Source organism: Lissotriton helveticus, chromosome 3_1, assembly GCF_964261635.1.
Source record: "Lissotriton helveticus chromosome 3_1, aLisHel1.1, whole genome shotgun sequence".
NCBI classification, from domain to species: Eukaryota; Metazoa; Chordata; class Amphibia; order Caudata; family Salamandridae; genus Lissotriton; species Lissotriton helveticus.
The window spans coordinates 1778445927-1778472374 of NC_136061.1; the positions used below are offsets into that span (position 1 = coordinate 1778445927).

A 26448-nucleotide genomic window follows, 5' to 3' on the forward strand; every position below is an offset into this window, starting at 1 on the left:
AAATACGGACCAGAAGGCTCAGAGAGGGAGAGACAATATGAGAAAACAAGCCTGTCCAAGGTAAACTCCATCACATCCGAAGAATAGGAGACAAGATGGGCAAAGGTACAAGCTTCAATTAGGGAGGAGGATGGGGTGGATAGGGATAGGAGGAGGTCGTGAGAGTAAAGAGATTTTATGGTCATAACCTCCCATAGGAATGCCAGAGATAGCAGGCTTGCGACGGATCGCAATGCCAGAGGCTCAACCACTAGTGCAAATAAAAGAGGGGATAGCGGGCATCCTTACCTAGTGCAGAGATAAATCGGGATAGGGGCAGTGAGTCGTCCGTTAAGGCAAATGCGTGCAGTAGGTTGCGTGTAAGAAGCAATTAGTCTGTATGTCATGATGGGGCCTATCCCCACTTTCCCAGAGAAAGCGCCAGTCTACCAGATCAAAGGCTTTCTCGGCGCCTAGAGACACCAAGCAAGCAAGTATGTTCCTTAATCGAGCTTTTTCAATAAGGTGAGCTATCCGACGAATGTTATCAGCCCCTTGGTGGTGATGAATGAATCCTACTTGATCTGGTTCTATAAGACCTGGGAGGTGAGGCTCTAGGATCTTGGTATAGATCTTCGCATCAGTATTTAAAAGGGCAATGGGACGATAGGAGGTAGGCAAAGAAGGGTCTTTTCCCAGCTTCAGAGCAAGCACTATTTCTGCTTCAGACAGTTGGAATAAGGCCCGTGATGTCTGTGAAGCTGTTAAAAAGCTGAAGCAGGTGGTCTCGAAGCGGAGGATAAAAAGCACGATAAGAGGCTACCGGAAGGCCGTCAGGACCAGGTGTCTTACCCATTGGGAGCTGCTTCAGGGATTTTGCTATTTCTTCGGGTAAGATGGGTTCTTCAATCAATTTCATATGATGGGGACTGATAGGTTCCCAAGGGCAGGAGTCGAGAAAGTCTATGATTGCCTCAGAGGAACATGGTGCATTTGCATATAGTTCACTATAAAAATTTGAGAGGGTTAAGGTCTTGTCAGGCATAGATATGGCCCATGTGCCATATGGGCATCTAAGTTTGGGGCAATGTGCACTTGTAGAAGGTTGCAAAGATATCGAGATATGGGCATGATCAGAGAGAGAAATGTCAGATATCTCAGCGACAAGTGAGTGCAATAGGGTAAGAGAAAGGAAGTAATAATCAATGCGTGAATATAAGCGAGGTGCATGCGAAAAGACTGAAAAGTCTTTAGAGTCAGGGTGCATGTATCTCCAGGCATCAACGAATCCCAAGTCAGTGATAACAATTTTAAGACCTGCGGACAGGGCGTCAGAGCTTGATGGGCCTGTGTAGTACAATCCCATTCCGGGTCCCCCACCAGATTTAAATCCCCCCAGAGGATAGTTGCCATTGTGGTCGGTTATAAGAGATCGCTTAAGTGTAAGCGTGGAAATGCATCTTGGTTTTGATTAGGAGCATAGATATTTACAAGAGTCAGGGGTTGGGTGTCCCAGTGTACTTTCAAAAACCTCCCATCCTTATCTTTCGTAGCCTATGGGGACATCCCTGTGCGACTGGCCTTAAGTAATATGGCCACCCCCCAAGTTTTAGTAGAGGAGCAGGCCCAGTATTGAATAGGATATCTAGGGTGGGACATAAGGCGAATGTCAAAGGATAGAAGGTGGGTGTTTTGAAGAAAGATGACATCAGGGTCTTGCTGGAGGAGGTATCTCCAGACTTGACGTCTATTGTTAGGAGAGTTGAGACCTTTGACATTGAGCGAAAGAAATGTAAAGGGGTTAGTCATACGGAGACCTCCGGGGTGGTTGTCCCGGTGAGCCCAGTAGAAAGAAAGAACTGCTGTGAAAACTAGTCCTCCCGCCCCAGCACATCACACCAGAGCACAGCAGCCAGAAGTCTATTCAAAACATTTGCACAAGCAGAATACCGCCCAACCATGGCCATAGTTTGGAGGCTACATCTAGTCATCCACAACCCCACCCATAGTAGCACATCCAGGAAACAGTGACATGGGGGTGGGAAAAGAGGGGAAATAGAACATCCAACAGGGGAAGGCCAACTGGGCCAGATAAGGTCAGTGTCTACCAGGAATCGCCCATCGTCCAAAGGACGGGCCATTCTGAAGAAGTCACTCTCCAAGGGCACCCTGCAAGTGGGAGGTAGAGGGGGGTGGCAACCGCAAGTAAGGTCATAGATCTCCGCCTGTGGTAGCAAATCATCTAAGAACCCACTGGGTTGCCTGCGGAAAAGCCAGAGCCAACAACAGACGATATCAGGGACCAAAGGTTCGTCCCCGTGGTGTCTGTCATCCCAGGGCTATTTATGGACTCTCACTGGGGATCATCCCCAAGAAAGAACAAGGACAATTGTAGATAGAAAGTTCACATCAATGTATCATAATGCCAAATCACTGGTTTAGATGGAAAGCATAAGGAGCTGGTTACGCCAAATTCAAGTCAGTCTGTATTATCCGGTGAGCTAGGTAGCGGGGGAGATTCATTTAAAGATCGGATTTGACTGATGATCTCCTGTTTGACCTGAAGGCGTCTCCTGTACTTAGGTGGCATGACCGTAGCCCAATCGGGACGCAAGGGTCCTTCGGGGTGCCCCCGCGGAGAGGGGGGGCAGTCGCCCTCAGGGTCTAGCGGGACCTGCAGGACCTGTTTAGCTATTCTCAATGAGCGAAGAACGTGTTACTTGCCTTCCCAGTCGAACATTAGAGCAAAAGGGTGGCTCCACTGATACTTAATGCGGAGGTCCCGAAGTTTGTCCGTAACTGGCTTGAAATCCTTTCTCCTTCGCAGCGTGGCAGGGGCTAGATCCTGAAAGATCTGTACCGAGAAATCATTGTTGGAGAGGGTTTTGACCCCTTGGATCTTTCTCAGAATGGCTTCTTTTTCGGCGAAGAAGTGGACTCGCATAAGTATGTCAGGAATGAAGTCAGGTCAATTTCTGGAACCAGGGACTCAATGGGCTCTGTCAAGTATAGGTGGAGATGCTTCATCATTCTCACGAATGGCCTGTAGGAGATCTGCAGTAACGGCCAGGATGTCTTTGCCCTCCGCTCCCCGAGGCACTCCCCTAATACATGGGTTGTTTCGCTCACTTCGATTTTCGAGATCCTCGTGTTTAAGTTGTAGGCTAATGTTTTGGTCCCCTAGTTCTGCCATCGTTCGCCACAGGCTCTCATGGTTGTCACTTTATTTCGTTTTAGAGGGTGGTGTTGATGCAACTGCTCTGGCTGTCTGGCACTGTAATCTGGAGAAATCGAGACAACAGCCTCATATTAATGGGATCTGAATGGAAGCACTGAGAGATACCTATAGACCTCAGATGCAACCCCTCCTTCTCCTGCTTCAAAAGGGACCTATAATTCCATCTCCTCAACAATTACTTTACCGTCCAAGCCAACTACCCTAGGCTTCAATAACCTAGTGGACTTCCTTTTCACTTGACCTTCAAGGATGGGTGGTTATCTGACTGTTCTAACCACGTGTGTTTTTCTCCCCTTTACTGTACTCATAAGTAGTATAGTTTTGCTTATATCTTTATGCTACCTCTTATCCTGCAATGCAATGCACATTTTTCTTTTCCTTTGTGTATGTAAAGTGCTCTGATACCCACAGGTCAAGCTAGCGCTATATAAAACTTTATAAATAAGTAAATAAAGATACAGGTACAAGAGCACCTGACTGGACAAACGTATCCAGTCACCAGTGCTGATAATGTGACCATGGTTCATTCCATGGCTCTGGTGTCTCGGAGTGGGGAGGGGTTACTGGCCAAAAGAAGGTGGTTTTGTTCCCTGCAATTCTTGTTGAATGTCTGCTACGGAATGATCTGAAGTCCTCAGCACGGGCTGAGATAGAGCGAAGATCCCATGCAACCATGCTGGGAATCCCTGAACGGGTCTGCGTAAAACCCGGAGCAAAGAGCAAACCCCAGGGTAAAATAGAAGAGTTGGAGTCTGCAGGTGTGTCCCAACCCTCCAAGAGAAAAAGAGAAAAAGTAGGAAGTCTGGGAAGCCAGCTTCTGAATAAGCCACAAACTCAGGTCCCCTCTCCTCAGGTAGGCTAGTCAGCTCCAGAGGGAACAGAGCCCCAGGAACTCGGGCCTTACACAGCAGAGCTCCTAGGCCCAGGGGGACCCTCTAGGGAACAGCTGTACAAAGGACAGAGGACCCTGTCCTACTCTTGAAAGCCTGAGGCAGCAAGTTGCTGCACAGGAAATGGGAGATGTCAATGGCTCCCACAGGACCTATTGGGAGGAGGGCCTCCTGTACACTGAGGCCAGAGACCCCAAACCTTGTGCCCCTCATTGGCCCACAACATCCCCCTAGCTGGGTATCTTGGCCAGAGTCATGCTTTGAGTAGGTTAGCCAACCACTTCTACTGGCCAAACATCTCCCAGAAGGTGAAGGCGTTTTGTAACTCCTGTGTTACCTACCAAGCCAGTGGCAAAGTAGGTACCACCCAAAGCTGCCTTAATTCCACTTCCAGTGGTTAGGGTTCCCTTTTAAAGGGCAGGGGTAAGCGTTGTTGGACCCATGGGCCCTCCAAAAGCATCAGTAAACAGATTCACACTAGTGGTAGTGGATCATGCCACCAGGTACACTGAAGGTATACTCCTTAGGACCGTCACTGCTCCTGCAGTTGTCAGCACTCTCATAAGTATCTTTACAAGAGTGGGCTCCCCTAAGGAGGTGGTGTCAGGCAGAGGTAGTAACTTCATGTCAAGCTACCTAAAGGCCAAGTGGAATGAATGTGGTGTTACCTACACATTCACTACCCCATATATTCACAAACCAAGGGTTTAGTTGGGAGATTCAACAAACCCATGAAAGGTATGACCAGTTCGGGCTGGACTGTTCCCATGAGGCACAGGGTCAGACTGATTTGCATATAGCCATGTCTGAACTGGGGTGGCCGAGTGAGCTAAAGAATGGTGATGGATTAAACCCAGATCAGTTGACTGGGGGTGAGTGTTTGATTTGCTCAAACGCTCCGTCCATCATCCCCTTTTGTATCGCTTTGTTCGCCCTAAGTGTGGCAGGGTATGCTCAGACGTGAGTCCCTTGCTCACTGGATTCAAGATAGCCTGGCTGATGAGGATTACGAATCCGAAACCGGTCCCAGGATGCTTGTTTCCGGTCCAGGGAAGACATGGCATGGCAGTTCGGGCTGGACTGTTCCCATGAGGCACAGGGTCAGACTGATTTGCATATAGCCATGTCTGAACTGGGGTGGCCGAGTGAGCTAAAGAATGGTGATGGATTAAACCCAGATCAGTTGACTGGGGTGAGTGTTTGATTTGCTCAAACGCTCAGTCCATCATCCCCTTTTGTATCGCTATGAACATGGGATTCCTTGAAAAACTCAGAAGGAGATGGTATGTCCTTTTGCCATGCCTGCTATTCGCTTACAGAGAAGTACCTCAGAATGAGTAGGGTTCAATCGCTTTGAACTTCTGTTTGGGCATCCTGTAATAGTACCACGGTTTCTAATTAAGGAAGGCTGGCAAAGACGACCTCTCAAAGAGCCTTAACAAGACACTGTTGACTATGTGCTTGGCCTATGTTCAAAGATGGGAGAGTACATGGGTAAAGCATCCAAAAACCTTGAGGCCAGTCAAGAGCTCATGGAGCTCATGAAACACCGGTATGACCAAACAGCTGCACTGGTGGAGTTCCAACCAGGCCAGATGGTAATGGTTTTAGAGCCTGTGGCACCTAGTGCCCTCCAAGACAAGTGGAGTGTTCCCTAACCTATCCTTTAAAGGAAAGGTGATGTCCCCCATTTGGTAGAACTAGGCACTAGCAGGAGCCCTCACAGCATCATCCTTGTCAACACCCAAAGCTTTTCTATGACAGGATTATGAGTCTATGCTCATGATCCCTGATGAGGATCAGAATCAGGAAGCAGAGTGAACTTTTCCCTGACCCCCTCTCCTACAGCCCAAAACATGGGTCAGTAGATGGAGTGGTCTGCTCAGACACCCTCTCTGCCCAACTGCAAGCTGACTGCAGGCAAGTCCTGGAGCAGTATGCTGAGCTCTTATCCCTAACCCCTGATCAGACTACTTGGTGTACCCATGATGTGGACACTGGAGACAATATACCTGTCAAAAACTAAATATATAGACAGTTTGACCAAGTTTAGGACAGCATTAGAGCTGAAATCAGCAAAATGCTGGAACTGGGAGTCATTAAACTATCTGAGAGTCCATTGGCCAGTCCAGTTTTGTTAGTCCAAAAACCTTATTCCAAGGGTGGAAGATCAGAGCTGAGGTTTTGTGTGGACTGTAGGGGCTTCAATGCAGTAACCAAGACATGCGTACCTAATTCCTAGAGCTGATGAGCTAATTGACCGGTTGGGGGCACCCACATTTCTTAGTACCCTTTATTTGACATCGGGGTACTAGCAAATTGGTCTGACCCCAGGAGCAAAAGAAAAGTCAGCATTTTCAACCCCAGATGGGCATTATTAGTTTACGGTTATGCCCTTTGGATTAAAGAATACCTGTGCCACCTTCCAGAGGTTGGTGAATAAAGTCATAGCTGATTTGGAAACATTTAGTGCAGCATATCTGGGTGATATTATGGACTATAGTTCCACTTGGCAGGGTCACCCGATTTCCCCTTGAAGGTCCTGAAGGCTCTGCAAGCCTCACTATCAAGGCAAGCAAGTGCCAGATAGGGCTGGGCACAGCTGCATACTTGGGCCACCTTGTAGGTGGGGGGCAAGTTTACCCTTTACAGTCCAAGATCCAGATGATTCTGGACTAGGAAACTCCAACAAACTTGCCCAAGTCAAGGCATTCCTTGGCTTGATTCTGGGTACTTCAGGTTTGTGAAGTAGTATGGCACCATTGTGGCACGGCTCACAGAACTTACCTCCAAGAAGATAAACTAGACAGTGAGCTGTCAAAAAGCCTTTGACACCCTGAAAGGAGCAATGTGCTCAGCATACATTCTCAAAGCACCAGATTATTCAAAGCAGTTCATAGTGCAGAATAATGCCTCTGTAAATGTGATTGTAGCGGTCCTTTACCAGACGAATCATGATGGCCATTACCAGCCTGTTGCTTTCATTAGCAGGAGGTTACTCCCCAGAGAGCAGTGTTGGAGTGCCATTGAGAAGGAAGCCTTTGCTGTGGTTTGGTCCCCGAAGAAGCGGAGACGATACCTGTTTGGTACTCACTTCATTGTCCAAACCAACCATAGGCCTCTCAGATGGCTGATGCAGATGAAAGGTGAAAACTGTTGAGGTAGTACATCTCCCTACAGGGTAGGGACTTTACAGTGGAACCCAGACCGAAGGATGACCATGCCATTGCAGATTGTCTTTCCAGGTTTCCCCCACTTAGATGATGAAGACTCTCTTGTGAACGGTTAGATTCATTCTCTTTCCTTTGGGGGGGGGGGGGGGGGGGGGGGGGGGGGAAGAGTTTTGTAAGAAAAGTGCGTCTTTTTGACATTGTCACCCCCACTTTTTTCCTGGTATCTGAAGCAATTTTGACAGGGATCCAGGTCCCTAGTGCCAGATCTCTTTCTCTACAACTGTACAATTGTTCCCCCAAGTACCCACAAGTCCCTAGTAAATGGTACCCCCTGTACCTAGGGCTCTGAGGCTAAAGAGGGTCCCTAATGGCTGTAGCATGCATTGTGCCACCTTAAGGAATCCCCTCAGCACCATCATGCAAACTGCCATTCCAGGCTGCGTGCCATGGGGCATAGAAAAGTGAAGACACAACATGGCACACCACCTGGGTGCCATACCTGCAGACACTACATGCAGTACAGGTAAGTCACCCCTACAGCAGGCCATACAGCCCTAAGGCAGGGTGCACTATACTACATGTGAGGACATATCTGCATGAGCAAATATGCCCCTGTGATGTCCAAGTCAATTCTTAGATATTATAAGTGAACAGGGAAGCCATTTTAAGAAGATGTGCTGGACACTGGTAATTACAAGCTTCCCAGCTACATGATGGCTTCACTGAAACTTGAGATTATTGGTATCAAACATCTTGTAATAAACCCACACTGATTCCAGTGATGGATTCATTTATACATGCACTCAGAGTGTACCTTAACCTAGCTCAATGAAAACCTATTGACTACTAGTGTACTGGCTGACTGGTGAAGACCAGCCTGAAACCACAGACAGATTTCTGACCCCTTTAAGGTGAGAGTCTGCGCTCTCGGAGGGCAGAAACAATGCCTGGTCCGGCCGGGGAGATAGCCATCGTGCTTGGAGGAGGTGACAAAGTGATTAGCATATCAAGGCAGGAGGGTTCGAAGGCCTCTGCTGCCTTTAATATGCGACCCAAGGTTTCCTCAGACAGGGAAAATGCCATTCTGTAGTAGGGGATCTCTGTGTATAGTCATAATCTAGTGAATAGTCCCGCCCATGTGCGTGGACCCCGGAGCAATCAAAAATAATCTCATACAGTGTCAAAAAATGCAGAAAAGCATAGACACTTAAGAGAGAATTTAAAGACAGATAATGCAGCCTAAAAGGCTACACTGTCCAGTACTTCAACTAGAAATTCCACCATAAAATCCACAAAACAGCAAAAGCCTGTACAGATTTCCCTTGCTTTACCAGCAAAATCCCTCATGAATGATAGAGAGAAGAACCTGGACAGACAAGCCCCATAGGCTGCCATTATGTGGCTCAAAACAGGATACTGTGCCTTTAAGAGAATCTTCCAGAACCTTCTCCCAGTATCCCAGAATGCATAGCAGGTCCAACTTAGTTTCAGTTCTTTTTTCCGGCTCCTGCAAGCAGGACCCTGGAGCATTGAGCTCTCCCTTTTCAAGGGTTTTGTTGGTGTTTTTCACTAATTTCGATTTTGTGTACTTTTAAAGTACTTTAGTGACTTTCTTCTTGGGTTTCTGCTCTCTTTGGCTGTTCATAATGCCTGCATTATTTGATAAATGCCCAGAGTGCTCCAGGAAGAAGGCCAAGTCAGACCCCCATGAGGTGTGTATCCTTTGCCTTCCCTCTTCCCACATCCCAGAGGAGTGTGTGATCTGTAGAGGCTTCTCTGGCAGGACCCTGAAGGACAGGAGAAAAATCAGACTTCAGGGACTTGAAGAAAGAAGACTGAAGGCTCAAGGTGGGTCTGGAGGGGCTTCTGCTGCCCATGCTGAGGCCTCTGGGGGGCTCCCCAGGGGCAGGAAGTCCAGCAAACGTCCAAGGTCTCCGTCTGGTTCAGTTGCTAGGACCACGACGTCGAGAGGAAGGTCCACGGCCAGTTCCCGGTCTCCCCAGGGCTCTGGGTCGAGAAAACGTCGCCCGTCGACGTCGAGGGACGTTTACAGGCCGCCGTCGAACCCGGTGTCTATCTCCTCGTCGTCGCCGTCGGCGTCGAGTGGACTACATCGGAGGGCCCGGCGTCGGCGCTCGCCGTCGAGGCGACACCGCCGTTTGCCGTCGAAAGCAAGGACATCGTCGTCGTCGAGGGGATCCTCGTCGTCGAGGTCGCCGTCGAGACGGAGGAGGTCTCCGGCGCCGAAGAAGTCGACGTCGAGACGTTCGAAGAGGTCGACATCGAGACGATCGAAGTCGAGGCATTCGAAGAGGTCGACGTCGAGGCGGTCGATGTCGCCGTCGAGGCGTCATCGCCCGTCGTCGAGATTTAGAGGTTCGTCCATCTGGTCGGGGTCGACGTCGAGGCGGAGAAGCCGGTCGACGCCGAGGAGTGTGAAACGGTCGACGCCGAAGGGCCGCTCGCCGTCAAAGGACCCACGATCGACGTCTGAGCACCGATCGTCGACGTCAGGAGGTCGTAAGGACAGGCCCAGGACTGTGAGGGACAGGTCGAGGAGTGGACGCGGATCCTCCTCGAGATCCAGGCATCGCCATAGGAGGCATAGGTCCCGGTCTCTTTCTGCCTCGGGGACCCGTTCCTACTCACCTACGTTGTCAGATTCACCGGAGACGAGGGTGTCACCGATTGATGACATTGGCACGTTCCAGGAGGTTCTCCTGCGCGGGGCGGCGAAGTTGGGGATCGAGGTTACGGCTCCTACGCCCTCAACTTCCGTGATCTTTGAGACATTGCATAAGAAACACTTGTCTCGCCCCCTACTGCCTCTGGTGCCAGGTCTACTTGAGCCGGCGGAACAACTCTTCCTTACGCCGGCGGTGGTGAAAGCTGCGCCTTCCAGGCTCTTGAAGAAATACAGGGCTCCTGAGTCGGACCCGGCTTTCTTGAGGAAGGACCCGACACCGGATTCGGTGATTGTGACGGCGGCTCGGAAGCTCCACGCCACCTCTCCTGCCTCCCGATAAGGAGAGCCGCTGGATTGACTCTGCTGGACGAAAAGCGCGTGGGACGTCCTCTGCAACAATGAAGGCCTCCAGTGATTCGGCGTTGTTAGGACGATACGACCGTGCGCTGTGGGACTCCATGGAGCGGTTTGCGGACCTCGTTCCGCGCGACCGGAGAGAGGATTTCATGGAGATCGTCCAGGAAGGGATGCTGGTTTCTAACCAGGCCATTAGCGCCGCGGCGGATATCTCCCTGCTGTCCGCGCATGGATACTGCCACGGTATCAATCAGAGGCGCCATGCTTGGCTTCGGTTGACGTCGCTTAAACCTGAGGCGCAACAACGTGTGGCTAATCTGCCGTTTTCCGGGGATACCCTTTTCGGGAAACACGCAGATGACGAGATGGCCAGGATGAAGGCCGAGGCGGAAACCCTGACGGCGGTGGGCTTGGAGAAGCCCAAGGATAAGAAACCCTTCCGCCAATTCCAACGGCGTTTTGGGTCGCAGGGTCGAGGAAGGGGACAGTCTTCTGGGCAACATCAGCAGCAGCAACAACAGCAGGCAGCAGTACAGAAGACCCTTCCAGAAACGTCAGAAGGGTAGAGGTGCACAGCAGTCCTCTACCGCGACCAAGGGCCCAGCTGGGTCTCGACCCTGAGCAGTTACTTCCCCTTCGTCCGTTACCCGCTCCGGTGGGGGGAAGCATTCAATTTTTTCTGGCAGAGTGGAGAAAAATTACTCAGGACAAGTGGGTGCTGAATATTGTTTGCAATGGATACAGTCTTCGTTTCACCAGCCCTCCTCCATCGATTCCTCCGATCAGCTCGCAGTATCAACTGCGCGAGCTTCAGGCGGAGGCCGACATCCTGTTGAGGAAAAGGGCGATAGAGGTTGTACCTCTGTCTCAAAGAGGAAGAGGTCTGTACTCTCGGTTCTTTCTGGTCCGCAAGAAGGCCAGAACGAGTTCAGGCCCATTCTGGACTTGCGACAGGCAAACAAATGGATTCGCAGAGAAAAGTTTTGCATGCTGTCGTTGCATCAGATTTATCCTCAGCTGCAACGGGGAGACTGGCTTTGTGCCATAGACCTACAGGATGCGTACTTCCATGTGCCCATTGCACACAAACACAGGAAGTTCCTGCGATTTCAAGTCGGCGCCAATCACTATCAGTACACGGTGCTTCCGTTCGGGCTGAAGTCTGCGCCCAGGACATTCTCAAAATGCATGGCAGTGGTAGCGGCACACCTGAGGAAGAACAAGGTGTTTGTCTACCCATATCTGGACGATTGGTTGATCAAGGCCTCCTCCTTCTCGGAAGCTCAAGCACACTTCCAGAAGACGTGCGTTCTCTTGAACAAGCTGGGGTTGCACATCAACATGTCCAAGTCTGTTCCAACTCCGGTCCAGTGCATCCAGTACTTGGGAGCCTCCATCAATACGCTGTCGGCAAGCGTGTCTCCTTCGGAAGAGCGACGTTTATCACTCCTTCGGAAGGCTCAGGCTCTCCTGTCCTCTCCATCCACGACAGTGAGGACGGTGTCTTCTCTGCTGGGATCGATGGCTTCTTGCATCTTCCTGACGCCACATGCGCGGCTGCACATGAGACCGCTGCAGGAGTGCTTGGAAGATCAGTGGGACCAGAGGAGAGGATCTTGGGACGACAGGATACGACTGTCTCTACATGCTCTTCAGTCTCTGAAGTGGTGGTGTTCGGCGGAGAATCTCCTCAGAGGGGTTCCCTTCCACAAGGACATTCCCACACAGACGATCGTGACGGATGCTTCTCTCCTGGGATGGGGAGCGCACTCCGGAGACCTGCAGATCCAAGGGACGTGGTCCCCTTCGGAGTCCACGTACCACATCAATTTCCTGGAACTCAGGGCTGTTCACTTGGCGCTGAAGGCGTTTCAACCGTCCTTCCGGACCGACTCTCTGCTTGTGCAAACGGACAATACGACCACGATGTATTACCTCAACAAGCAGGGGGGCTCGAGATCGCGCACTCTGTCTCAGGAGGCACAGGCGATCTGGCACTGGCTTCTGGCTCGAGGACTCTCGATAACGGCCACTCATCTGCCAGGTGTGCAGAATGTTCAGGCAGACGAGCTGAGCAGACTGATTCATGAAAACCACAAATGGGTCATAAACGACGAAGTACTAGGAGAAGTCTTCGCAAGGTGGGGAACTCCAGACGTAGATCTGTTCGGCACCGCCGAAAACAGCAAATGCCGAGACTTCGCCTCCAGATACTACCAGCCGGGGACGCTGGGGAACGCGTTATGGATCAACTGGTCGAACAGCTTTCTGTACGCTTTTCCACCCATTCCCCTGATTCCAACGGTTCTCATCAAGCTCTCCCAATCCAGGGCAAAGATGATTCTGATTGCCCCGGAATGGCCCAGACTGTGGTGGTTCACGGACCTGCTTCACCGGTCTCTCCTTCCTCACATGAAGCTGCCGTGCAGGCCGGACCTTCTCACGAAGTTCGGGGGGCGGATGGTGCACCCCAACCTCTCGTCTTTGAGTTTGGCGGCATGGCTCCTGAAATAGTGCAATATGGCCATTTGAATCTCCCAGAGGATTGTATGGACATACTGAAGGAGGCTAAGCGACCTTCCGCTAGGACTTCTTATGCTTACAAGTGGAAGAGGTTTTGCATCTGGTGCAAGTCTAAGAACTATGACCCTACGACATGCAAGGAAGATGTCATCCTTCCATATCTGCTACATCTGGCGCAGTCTGGCCTTAATGTCCATTCCATTAAGGTTCATCTGGCTGCTTTGACTGCCTACAGGAAATGCCCTTCACAGACTTCCTTCTTCCAGATCCCTGAGATCAAAGATTTTCTGGAAGGCTTGAAGAAAGTATTCCCTCCTGTCAGGCTTCCTTCGCCTTCATGGGACTTGAATGTGGTGCTGTCCAGGTTGATGAAGGAGCCTTTTGAACCTATTCATAAGGCTTCGTTGCAGCACCTGTCCTGGAAGGCGGCGTTCCTCGTGGCCATTACATCGGCCCGCAGGGTGAGTGAAATTCAGGCGTTGTGTTGCCAAGAACCTTATACTGTATTTCATGCTGCTAAGGTTGTTATGCGTACTCACCCTAAGTTTCTTCCCAAGGTTGTTTCTGATTTTCATATCAACCAGACTATCACTTTGCCTACGTTCTTTCAGAATCCTTCATCTCCAGCGGAAAGGTCTTTGCATTCCCTGGATGTTCGGAGGGTGCTGAAATTCTATCTGGATAAAACCAGAGACATTCGTAGGTCAGATCAATTGTTCATCAATTATGGATCAGTCAGGACGGGTCTTGCGACCTCTAAGCAGTCTATCTCTAGGTGGATTGTGTCCTGCATACAGCTGTGTTACCAAAAAGCTAATAAGACCTTAGGAGGTAAGCCTAAGGCTCATTCCACCAGGGGCAAGGCTGCCACGACAGCATTGCTCCGTAATGTTCCGATTGCAGAAATCTGCAAGGCCGCCACTTGGAAGTCGGTTCATACCTTTGCTAAGCATTACTGCCTGGACACTGATGCTAGGGCAGATGCTCAGGTTGGACAGGCTTCGCTGCGAAATCTGTTCGCACAATAGTGGTGTTGATTCTCTTTTCTCCACCGCCGCTTTGGTGTGGGGATGGGCTTGCCATTCTATTCACTAGATTATGACTATACACAGAGATCCCCTACTACAGAAGGAGTAGTTTCTGTCCTGTAACTCCAGTTCTGTAGTAGGGGTATCTCTGTTATAGTCATAAGCGCCCTCCCTCCTCCCCGGTGGAGAGAGACATATTCCTTTATGGAATGCTACAGGTCTGGCGTGTTACGCCTTCAAAAAGAACTGAAACTAAGTTGGACCTGCTATGCATTCTGGGATACTGGGAGAAGGTTCTGGAAGATTCTCTTAAAGGCACAGTATCCTGTTTTGAGCCACATAATGGCAGCCTATGGGGCTTGTCTGTCCAGGTTCTTCTCTCTATCATTCATGAGGGATTTTGCTGGTAAAGCAAGGGAAATCTGTACAGGCTTTTGCTGTTTTGTGAATTTTATGGTGGAATTTCTAGTTGAAGTACTGGACAGTGTAGCCTTTTAGGCTGCATTATCTGTCTTTAAATTCTCTCTTAAGTGTCTATGCTTTTCTGCATTTTTTGACACTGTAAGAGATTATTTTTGATTGCTCCGGGGTCCACGCACATGGGCGGGACTATTCACTAGATTATGACTATAACAGAGATACCCCTACTACAGAACTGGAGTTACAGGACAGAAACTACTCCTTCCTGCCCCAGGTCCCTATGGCACCAGGACAGGCAGGAAAATTAGCTAGTCAGGAGACGTGTTCTCCCATAGGTTTCACCCCTAAGGTGGGCTACCTGATGTGGGCATGGAACTTAGAATCCCACCATCTTGGTTTCGGCAGAATTAGGCTCACTGGGCTAGATTTATGCCCACTTCCCACAGGAAGTGGTCGTATAGAGGGTATAGACAACCTAAAGGGAAGTAGCTCATTGACTACTACCTGTCACTCCCCTTAACGTACCTAAATTGAGTATTTAGGTGGCACCTCCAATGCCAGGAATTCAGATTAGATTGACCCAGAAGTAGAGGACAAACAAGAGATGCGAGACAACTAGAACTAAAGACTGCTGTGGACTTTCGGTGTGAAACCCTACTTGCCTGCACAACATTTGATAATCGTAATCAAGTGACTCGTCCTGCAACCAAGCAACTACCAAGAACCCCGGTAGACTGCCAGCCTTTCACAAATTGCCAGCAATTTCCCTTGGAGTAGAGGAGCTACTCCTCTGCAGTCACCAAAGCAGCAGAGTCCGGGTCTGTATTGCCACTTCCCGACCAGCCCAATGCAGCAGCACCCCAGGTAAAGGTACTTGTGCTTCAGTAGGACAGCTCTGCCCCCCCCCCCCCAATGATTAAGAGGACACCAGAACCAACCGGAGCCACACAGGACGAATACACGGGGTACCAGGCCCCTTTCAACTGCAAAGGCCTGTGTAAGCCCCGTTTTGGGGGGTTTTAAATAGCGCAAACTCGACCCAAAGGTCTCCGGCATCAGAGCGCTTCACATGAGCACCAGTTGCTTACAGACAGACACATTCATTTTGTTTTTTGTTAGGCACAGGGAGATTTAGTGATTTGCCTAGAATCACAGGATGTAAAGCGTTGTTGTCAAAACTCGAACCTGGTTCTCCAGATTAGAGGTCAACCGCCCTAGCCGGTACGCCACATTTGAGACTAACACCACAGAGACTGAGCAGCTGCCAAGGGACGTCAGCACTGCAGGGATCCACTTCCAGAAGGCCCAGCAGTCCAGATTTTTACACCCTCAACCCATGAGACCCCCAAAGCCCTAGGACGCACAGAGCCCAGCAGACCTTTCCAATCTGCACCCAAGTGCCCCAGACCGCGTATCGATGAACCAGCTGTGTCCTCTTGTTCCCAGGACCCTTGCGACCCAAGCTCCCTGTTGGGAGTTCCCGAACTTGTCCCCAGCACCTCTGCACCCGGACGCCCAAAGGCAGGTAATGAGAAACGGCTTTTGGTACAGTGGACCTTGCCCCCCTAAAACTCTAAGACCTGAAGGAGAGCCCCACAAACCGACTGTAAATAACCATATGTAACCAATGCCTTTTCTTCCATAGTAAAGCATTACTGTGTACAGACGCATTTAAGTAAACTGTTTATGTACCTGATAAAGAAGTTCTTAGTATCAAAATGTATATAAAAATATGACTTATTCTTTTAAATTGGTCTTGGAGTCATTCTTGAGTGCGAGTCTCTTTTATTGCATCTGTAAGTACAACAAATGCTTACCACTATCCTCTGATAAGCCTAAACTGCTTACCCACACCACCACAAAAGACAGAACTTAGAGTTATCATTTTTGCCTCTGTAAACCAATAGGCGTTGCCTGGACTCTCTACACAGTGTACCTCATTTTAAAGAGCCAGCTTCCTATAAAGAGAAAATAATCAAGTGCACGATCCAGGAAAGCATAGGAAAGGATACCTGGGTTCCAACAACCCCTGCTCCACGCCCCAGGCCATCTCTCTCACTGCATTGGCCATCTCTTGGCGGGAAGTGTATGCAAAGCAGACATTCAAGAAGCACCTAGGGGGGAAAAGGACAACATTAAAGTAGGTAGGTAACAATGAGAGGGTGACAAGTTTAGTGGTGGTTCCGAGGCGAGCTGCTGGGAAGAAGTCAACAGGTAGACAGAGATTCAAAGCACTGCAGTGCTGTTAAAACTAATATTCAAAGAACACTCACATTTATTTTCTCAAGTTTTGAACTCTACAGGTTATATCAGGGGAAGTTAAGATGGTTCACTTTTTTCCAAATAGTACGCTTTGGATATACAAATCTCTCAAAAAAATGGATTCTACTTTTTCATATTTATAAATGTGGAAAGGTTTTAGAAACTTAAGATAGTTTTCCGGCTGGATAAATTGTTCCAAATTTATGGTGAGCTACTTTTACAGATAGGCACATTTTTATTCCAGATTTCCAGCAAGACTCTATAAGAGTTGCACAGGATGACTGAATTTTACTCCATTAAATATTCACGATAGTCTTATGATCATCCTCCACAAGTTTATCAAATCTCCATCTGTCCTCTTCATATGGCTCTTACATAATTACATACAGGGCGTTCAGGTCTCATCAATGTTGGCTAGTTTTTCCTAATTACTGCATGGGATGAGCCATGGCAGCAGGAAGGGGTAGTATCTGCACACTACCCTGTTAATAAAGAATATTAAATTCTTACTTGTTGTAGCTCCTAGTCCTCATTACAGCCTGTGCTATCAGTTTCTGGATATCCTGCGGCAGAAGCGACAGGTCCCCGAGCACACGGATCTGCACACCATGCTTCTCAAGGTTCTCCCTGTTAAAATCAAAATCAAACTTTTTGTCTCACTGTGCACGTTAATTACGGAAACAATTTGTGAAATGGCACATTGTGTTGTTTTACAGAACCCCAAGCATAAGAACTCACACACAACAATGCATGTCAAGCAGGACCACCAGCATATCAAGCTCTTTTACTCAGTGGCCCCAAATAACCAAATCTCGCTCAAATCCCAAACATGCATAGCCTTTGATTTGGCATTACTGTTCTTCCAGAAGCCTTGCAAACTTCTGCCGGGCGAGTTCCATCAATCCATCCACTTCTTCCTTCGAGCGCTTGAAGTTCTCAATACTGAAAGCGTAAACAGTCACTTCATGAATACCCAAATTCAGGCACCAGCGTAAAGTCTGTAAAAAAACAGAGGCAGAATTTAGTACACCCAGCCATGGGCTCCTCTGTTTTACAGGAACTTGGGACATTACCGCTCATGGTTGACATGAGCCACAACAGATCAGGTGATCAAACAAATTGAAAATACATCTATACTATAAAGTGCCGGCATTCGGTGAATCTCTTCCTGCGATCACAACTTACACCTTTCAACAGCAAAATCTCTGCCAGTAACAACAGCCACACAGGGTACTGGAAGCAAACTGATCCAACGTGACGGACACACATGAATGTGAAAATGTAATCCCAGCTAATCTGGAAAATCTGTAGATCTGCTGTAGTGTGGCTCCATGAATCACACAGCTGCAACTGAACGTTGGTGGGGAAAAGGTGAGAACACTAAAGTATATAGCCTCTTTAACATACCTAAGATGCATAACAGTTAAACCTGGTAGCACCATGATTTGTCAAATTGTCACTCCCGTGATGTGGCATGGCTACTATTCCAATATTTAATCCAAGACTGAAGATCATCCCACCTGTCCCCTGCGGTCCATGATCTCTAGGACAAGCTGCAGTCCCATGGTGGAAAGACAGTAAGACACCTTTCTTAATCAAGCAATCCAGTGAAAATTCATAAACTTAGAATAATTTCGGGAAGCCAAACACACTTTTTAAATGTTTTCACTTCTCAAATCCTTTTTTGAAAATGAACAGAAAAACAAAACAGTTACTGTACACTGGAAAAAAAGGCACATTTTTGCTTCTATGGACAGCAAAGAATATTTTGGATAAGGGTGCCGGTGCCAAAGGAACAATTTATCTCTCAGAGACAGATCATGCATGTAAGGAAATGGCCCTTTTTGTAGGGTCATCTCCAAGTTATTTGACTGATGCTTCTGGTTTTTCGACTCAGAGTGCAATGAGGCCTGCTAACTAGACCTCAGTGCCAGTGCGCCAACCCTAAATTGTATGCTGAATTGGCTATACCCAATTGGAAATGGCTAACTTACCTCTTGAGTCCCAAGTAGATGGTACCCTGTAACCCAGGGCAAGGAAGTTAGGAGGCTACCCCAGGGATAGCAGCACTGATTTTGCCACCCTGGAGGTCCCAAAAGAAAAACAAGCCCGCCACTGCAGACTGGTAAAGCAGTCGTGTACGGTTATCCCAACTGTGCTATTGAAAGCAATGAAAGTCAAAGCCACCACTTTACCTGGACATGAGTGTAAGTCCCCCCCTCTGGCAGGCCAATGGAGCCCTAAAAGGCAGGGTGCAACATATGACACAGCTGGGCATGTACTTTACATGTTTTCACAGTAAAGCATGCAAAACAGAAATGTTTACTGTAGAAAGGTTTGGTCACTCAACTGGCGAGTACGGGGTTACACGCTGCCCCCTCAGCTGTGCTAGCTCCTGAACAGCGAATAAAGTGGGCACTATAAGGTATCAAACAACTTCTTACATTAAACATGACTTGTATATCAAGTCAAAATTAATGTGACTCGTTGCAGTGCACACCTTTAACAAAGCTGCTAATTTGTTGCCTTTAAACTCCTGTGCCTTCCTGGGCACATATGGAGACTGATCCTTGAGACAGCTTTCTGCCATCCTGGAGACAGACGCAAACAACTCTAAGCAAGGAGTCAGGGTTTGCCAGGGAGCCATCACATCCCTCTTGCAAAAAGCCACTTGAGTGTTAGCCCCTAAAGGCAGGCTTCACAAGGTGAAGCCCCCATTGAAGGGCAGATGTGCAACACGAGGTAAGCTGCCCCATTGTTGAGGTAAACAGGCTGGCATGGAAAGCAGAGAGGGGAAACCAGTTGCCAAACCGGTTTCCTCAGGGGCCTGTAGTCCGAAGTTAGCCCCATCCTGGGGTGGACAAATGAGGTCTGAACACAGAGAGGGGTTTTGCCATCTTGGGAGTGGGCAGAATGGTGCTTCCATGGATAGCCAGATGACACACTCCACAGGAAGTGTTCACCAGGTAAGAGGGGACTTGTTAGCCTATTGGCTACTAACCCCATCCATCCCGGAGGGCACTTTTGGAGCATAAAGGGGGCAACCCTGGCAGCCAAACCTCAGATCTCGACTGACTTGGAAGGAGTAACGAATGAGGACTGCCCTGTTGCACCGAGGCATCAGCAAAGAGGCTGAACTGATGAAGACTGCCCCTGTAGGCTAGTGGAGAGGGAATGTGCCTGCCATATCCTGAATAAGGTGAAGCACTCTACAGAACCCAGTCAAGCCAAGGGAACTCCAAGGGCCATCGGACTAGCCTCCTGCTCTCGGTACAGGGACACAACAACTGAAGAAGCCAATACTGAACACTCAGGTTAGGAGCAGGAGGCCTAGGGCCGCCACGTGCAGAGTGGGAACTCTCACGCGCAAGGCGGGAAAAAGCCTATGGAAGCTAGTATTCACAAAGTTAGTGTTCTCGGGCGAACCCGACTAGGTAGGTCAAAAACGAAAGTGGATCTGGACCCTTGGATAGTGAGGCTATGCTGAGGCACCGAAATGCCGAAGTTACCTAGCCCAGGGGCTGCAGCTGCATAGGTCTGAAAAGACGTCGGGATTCTCCGTTGACGAACCAGGAGCCTGAAGGAAAGGAGTTGCTGGCAGGCGACCAGTGAAGATTGTTCGGGTGATCCAAGCCTGGATCGAAGATAGATGACACCTGAAAGCAGAGGGGACAAAGTTCGTGACTACTAGCCAGTAGTCAGGTGGCACCAGGAGGGCACCGGATGGTAGTCACCTCGACTAGGTGAGTGGGCGACGCTGGGCTCTGTAGTCTCACGGACCAGGAGGCGTTGTCGGCGACCAGGATGGAGGTACGAGCTGTCCCACGATGGATGATGCTCTCAACGTCGCTGGACCCAGGATTGGGGCAACAAGTCTTGGCAAATTCAAGCCCACGCGGTGGACCTAAAATGGCGTCTGGAGTGGACCAGGAGGGTCCGGGGTGCTCCTCTCTTGGAAGGGAGCAAGGGCCAGTCTGGAGCAACCAGACCAGCAACAGTGATGTCGTTGGGCGTCGTTAAGAAGGCCACAAGCCAGCGGGCTAGTAGCCAAACAACGCGGTGAGCAGCAAAAAGCAGAAGGGCCCCACGCAGATCGTGGAGATGCTGGGAGGCTGAACTTCGGTGCTAGGGCTGCTCAGGGTCGGGGCTTCTCGGACCCCGAAGCACTCACCAGAGGATCCCTCGGCGGTCGTGCTGGAAAGAAGTCGTGCAGTCTTGAAGATGGCCGGTCCCTCGAGGTCTCGTCGCACCCACGGTTCTCAGCTTAGCTGTAGAGGTGGGTAGAGGTCAGAGGTGCCAGGGAAGCCGGTTCTCGTCGAGCTTGGCAGTCAGATTCCGGAGGAAGGACTTGCAGCAGACCGCAGTGTTCTTAAGATGGTGCCTGCGGATGCAGGGTGACTACTCCTTAGTCACAAGGGAGAATCTTGAGGAAGAAATCTTGATGTCCTTTCGTAGAAAGTCGTGTCTTGATTCCAAAGATGATCTAATCTGGAAGGGGGCCTGCTCCTACCTTTATCTTGGAAAAGGGGGCTGGCACGCGACTAAGTCCTGCCCTATGGGTGGGACCAGGAGGGGGGTGGTTACACCCCTCTCCTTTGGTGGGCTTTCCCCAGCTCAGGGGCTGGTGTGCCCCTGGAACTGGTTCAAGCCGGCCTATGCACAGTGAGCACCGGGGTGCCACTTGCAGTCACCTTCCTCTGTAGCCCTGCCTACCTGGAATACACAAAACCCTGTCTGGGACGGTGCTGGCACCGCCCCTGGCAGGAAACCCTTTGTCCTTGCCTCCTGCTCTGGGAGGACTCCCAGCAGCAGGAGGGCAGACTTGTGTCTCGGTGGCAGCATCCATTTTGTGGATGCTAAGGCTCTGTCTGACTTTAACCGGGGTTATAGGTTACATACATGTCGTGTCCCTCTAGAAGGGTGGAATGCTAACCCCGTCGCCAGAATTGGCGAGGGGTTAGTATTCCAATTCGTATGACACCTTACTCGACATGTTTTGATAAAGCGATACCAGAGTTGGCATATAACCGCGAGGATTATAATGCACTTAAGAGTATATGGTATGCGATATCATGGAAACGGCTAAGGGATGGATCCCGAAAGCCGCAGACAGGCTCAGCTCATGCCAGAGCACTATCTCACACGATTCCAAGCACTCTGCCTTCAGGATTGTTAAGGCCTGCCATAGGAGTGACTGATAGGAGATCTGTGTGTCCATTTAGGTTTAGACATAGGAATACTATATCTAAAGCAAAGGGTGATTACACCACCTTGCCCCAGCTGTCGTGCAGCCAGTTGTGTCAGATTTAGTTAGTAAGGCCAGGGGTGGCATAATACATGCTGCAGCCCCTGGGAGATTTCTGGGTGCACCTCAGCCCTGGGTACAGGGACTTGAGAGGGCCCAGTGCCAATTCAGTACCTGGGTACAATTTGGATTAGAGAGAACAGCTAGGCTGTGGGTCTGATTAGCAGGCCCACAGCCAGGGAAAGTCGTAAACCAGTGAAGCAAAAAGCAAAAAAATCTGGGTGATCATAGGATTGCAGACCCTACTCTCCTACAGCCTAGCATAAAGGACACAGAGACAGGGTGAATGCATAATCGGCAAAAAACAACTAAAATAGTGTGGAATAGTCCTGGAATGTGACCAGGATCACCAAGATTTTACAGAGCGAGGCTGCACTTGCATTTCTGGAGGAAGCAGATACCATCTGTCTTTAAGGGACCTGCACTAATACCCACACTATAATATGTCGGTGATGGGTTTAGATTTATACACAGGAAGTGATGGCGCTCTGGCTTGTGCGTGTATGAGATGTACTTGTGATTGATGAGTGTATGGTGCAAACAGGTCAGGGGAGAACAAACCCAAGTGAATCAACCCCTGCACTTGTGTGGATGTGAGTTCACATGTACAATTGAACAAAAGTCCTGTGCACACGTTTCTATGTAATGGGTTTTGATTGATGTCAAAACCAATTTTCAACAAAAGAAATAGTACAAATAATGAAGGTTGAAAACTTGGAAGTTTCAGCAAATGGATTTATAAATCAATCCAGATCAGTACAAAATCTATTCTACCAGCCGACACGTGTTTCGTCACAACGTGTAACAATTGTGACTCTTCAGGGCTGTATGTAGTGATGGGCGAAGGTTTCGGTAGATAACTTATCAAGGCCTCAAGGTGGCAGTCTGAGTCTATATCGGGTGATGTATGGATAACCATCAAAAGCGTATCTTGGTAAATGGAAAATGAAGGACGGGTCCGTCCCTCATGGTGCTCGAGCTGTGCAGGTTGCAGCAAGTCTCGTTGCTCGTTCTGTTATATCCGGAACAGTGCTTATTGAAATTTCCCAGTTGGATCATTTCTGAATTCGTATTGGATGTGGATTAGTTTTTCTAGAGGGTCAATCAACTTTTCTAGTTTTCCCTGTGTGTTACTACCTTGGAAATTGAAATAGACGTTGACGATTAGCAGCGACTCTGTGCCTCTGTTGCCAGTGAGGCCCTTTAAAATTCCTGCTTGCAGCATTTTTAGGTTTATATTTATTTTCGAGATGGACAGATTAACTGAATGTTTAATATGAATTGATACACCCCCAGTGGGTCTCCCAAATAGGTTTGTCTTTTTTGTAGGGCTTTTGATATTCTGTGTACCCTGGTAACAGTGTGGGTATTAGTGCAGGTCCCTTGAAAGACAGATGGTATCTGCTTCCTCCAGCAATGCAAGTGCAGCCTTGCTCTGTAAAATCGTGGTGTTCATCACCGGCCACATGAGACAGTCACTGTCTAACTATCAACAAAAGAATTACCTTCAAACTCCTCATGCACACCTACAAAGCCCTCCACAATGCGAGACCTGCATACCTCAACTATCGCCTCTCCTTCTACACTCCCAGACATCTCCGCTCAAAAGGTCCTGGCCACCATCCCACGGAACCGCAAGAAAGATCCTTCTCATACCTTGCTGCGAAGACCTGGAACTTTGCACCTCAAGCAATCACCATCGCTGTTGCAATTCAGGAAGGACCTCAAGACCATGGCTGTTCGATTGAACCGAAGCACCCCACCCCATCTCAGCACCTTGAGACCCTCACGGGTGACTAGTGCGCTTTATAAGAACCCTGATTGATTGACTAACATCAGAAAGGACGGCGGCGGCTGTCTGGACCAAATGGCTTTCCTGGGTCACTGTTTAGAGAATATCCTCCATTTTAGGCTTCAGTTCTCGCCCCATTGTATGGTGAATGCAAACTAAACAAAGGTGTCTTGGACTTATGGTGGAGCTCCCTACTCCAACCGATTTTTTAAGATGGGAGAGAACACAGACCTCAGCACACTATAGGCTAATTGAACTGTTGGGAGGTGGCCAAAAGGGCAGGTTTCCGATTGGTTCAATTAAAACGGTTACATCGATCCTACTATGCACAGACTACATTGGTCAAGATGGGTAGCGCAAGGATGGAGAGTTGTCGGCAAGGTTGTGGACAAATAGGCCAGTTGTACTAGATTGTGTGGAAATGCCCTGCACTACAAAGCTTATTGGCAGCAGTGGTGGCATGTATGTAAGAAGTGACTGGGGGCATGATGACCGTCTCTGCGAAATTATGTCTCCTCAATGTTTGGAGTGCCACGGACCTGAATCGCATGAGCAGATATGGTGGACCTTGGGATTAATGATTGCTAAACATAGTATTGCAAGACTGTGGGAAGCGGAGCAACCGCCCCAGTTGGGGACTGGAAATGTGATATGGAACAGCGTATGCTGGCTGAGAGGGTAGTATATGAAGAACAGAGTTGGCGTCGAAAGTAGATGAAAATTTGGGGGACATGGACTGCTTAGAGGGGAAATATATGCAATTTGCTGGTGGGGCTCTGTCAGATCAATCTCGTTTCCTCACAAATGTCAACTGGGTTGGTGGGTGGTGGGGTTCTGTCGGGTATATAAAGTGTTGTGATTTTATTTAATCTTTCGAAATAGCAGTGCACTATTATGCTATGTATCTGTCTTTTACTGAACTGATGAATCTCTGCAGGAAGACACAGTTGCTTCCACAGCATCCTTAGAGCATCTTCAGTAGCCTTCATCCCTTGCTTAGGAATCCATTGCAACATGGATAAAGCTCCTGGAACTGCTTGAGGACTGCTTCTCCTGTGAAGGTACCTGTTCCTGAGGATCTTAATTGTCTTCCTCACTAGCTTCCTGCCAGAGTTGGCATCCCCAAGTACTTATAACAGACCACATCGACACTTACTCCAGTTTTCCTTAAAAATGCTTCCAAGTGTTCAATTTGTTGACTTTGCCAAGGCTTTGTTCATGGTTGAGTAAAACTGCTTTAATTTAATATTACTTGTAAAATCTATATCTCCAGAGCCCTCTGGCAGATCATCTTTCTAGTGCCTAAATTCTTTAAAAAATACAGTCTATTTTTATAAATTGGTGTCCGATTTCTTGGGTGTCATGTCGATTTCTTCTTCAATTATTTTGGTGCTGTTTAAAGGCTTTACACTTAATTCTCTGTGTAAGCCTTGCTCCTGGGTGCCACAGCTACCCATGGTTGAGCTGAGGGTTTAACGGATGAAATTTACTGGACTTAAAGGGTTGGTAAGTGTATTACGCAGTGAGGTCGCACAACCACTTTATTTTTGGGATTAACAACATTAAAAAGGGGGATGTGGAGGGGAAAGAGTACACATGAGCAAACATGACCACATGCTTTAGTTAACTGCGCCACTGGGTCATGGATAGATCAAGAACACTGACTGACAATAATGGGGGAACACGGATTACATCTACCATTCATCAAAACAGCCATCTCTGATATTCGTAATCATTTGCCGGTAGCGTCCAAGGGGTTGCAGTCATTCAAATGGGATGTGTTGCAGATGCCAGAGCGAAGAAGAGTCTGAGACAGTCATTGCGGCACCTCCCACCATGCAACGCCTTTTGATATAGGTCATTAACAGACGGCAAGTCTTATCCAACTTATGCCTTCTATCATTGATAATTGCTGATAGCATTTCCATGGCGTATATAGACCACACCTCCCCCCATTATAAATCAATTACTGGGGGGTTCTGTAACTTACACATTTGAGCTATGCATAGACGAACCACCAGTAATAGGTGGGTGATCAATTTCCCTAGTGGAATGGTCAGGGGATAAAAGGTCTTGATCACAGGAGTCTCCCAATAAGACCATTAATGGGTCCTGTGGGAGTGTGATATTCTTGATGGCGCGTACGAACAAGAGTATATTTTGCCAAAAAGCTTGGATGTAAGGGCATGACCACCAAGTGTGGAGTAGCAGGTCACATTCTCCACAGCCAGTCCAACATGTGTCTGGGCAGACAAACATTTTGTGTAATCTTGTGGGTGTGAGGTGCCATTGTGTGAGAAGTTTATAGCCATTCGGATTGTGATAAACAGATACGGAGAACCTTGCAGCCTTCTGCCATATCGACTTCCATGTTTCATCGGTTATTTCTGACTCTAGGTCCCTCTCCCATCTGGCGATTATAGGTCTGTTTTCTATAGGGATATAGGTCTAGGATGTATCTATAGAGCTAAGAAATTCCTTTACGACAAACATTGTTCACGAAAAGAGATTATAGGGGTGACCCTTCTCTGCTCAATTTGACACAAAGATGTCTCTCTCCTTCCCAGTGTAGAGCTTGCACTAATCTGAAGGCATCTCCTCTGCACAACTGGAATTGTTGAATTAAGTTGTCCCTGGTCCAGAGTTCACCATCAGTAAAGAGCTCCTTTAAACAAGGGGGATTTCCTGCATTCCAGGTACAGAAGCCTGAATCTGCGACTCTGGGGGCAGGTGGGGTGTGGAGGGGGGGATAGGGTAGAGTCCGGATGTTTGGTCAGGGGAGTTCGAGAAAAAGG

At 48.7% G+C, this 26448-nt stretch overlaps 1 protein-coding gene across 2 annotated transcripts in view; it reads right to left on the bottom strand.

The window, feature by feature from the left end:
- Positions 1 to 26448, bottom strand: part of DHDDS (dehydrodolichyl diphosphate synthase subunit) — a 115324-nt gene that overhangs the window by 39328 nt on the left and 49548 nt on the right. For both annotated transcript variants that reach the window (XM_078682644.1, XM_078682645.1), the window contains exons 4-6: positions 17412 to 17554; positions 17067 to 17183; positions 16307 to 16408 (exon numbers count right to left, since the gene is read on the bottom strand). In XM_078682644.1, coding sequence (XP_078538770.1) covers positions 16307 to 16408; positions 17067 to 17183; positions 17412 to 17554 — 362 coding nt within the window. The remainder of the gene's footprint in view (positions 1 to 16306; positions 16409 to 17066; positions 17184 to 17411; positions 17555 to 26448) is intronic.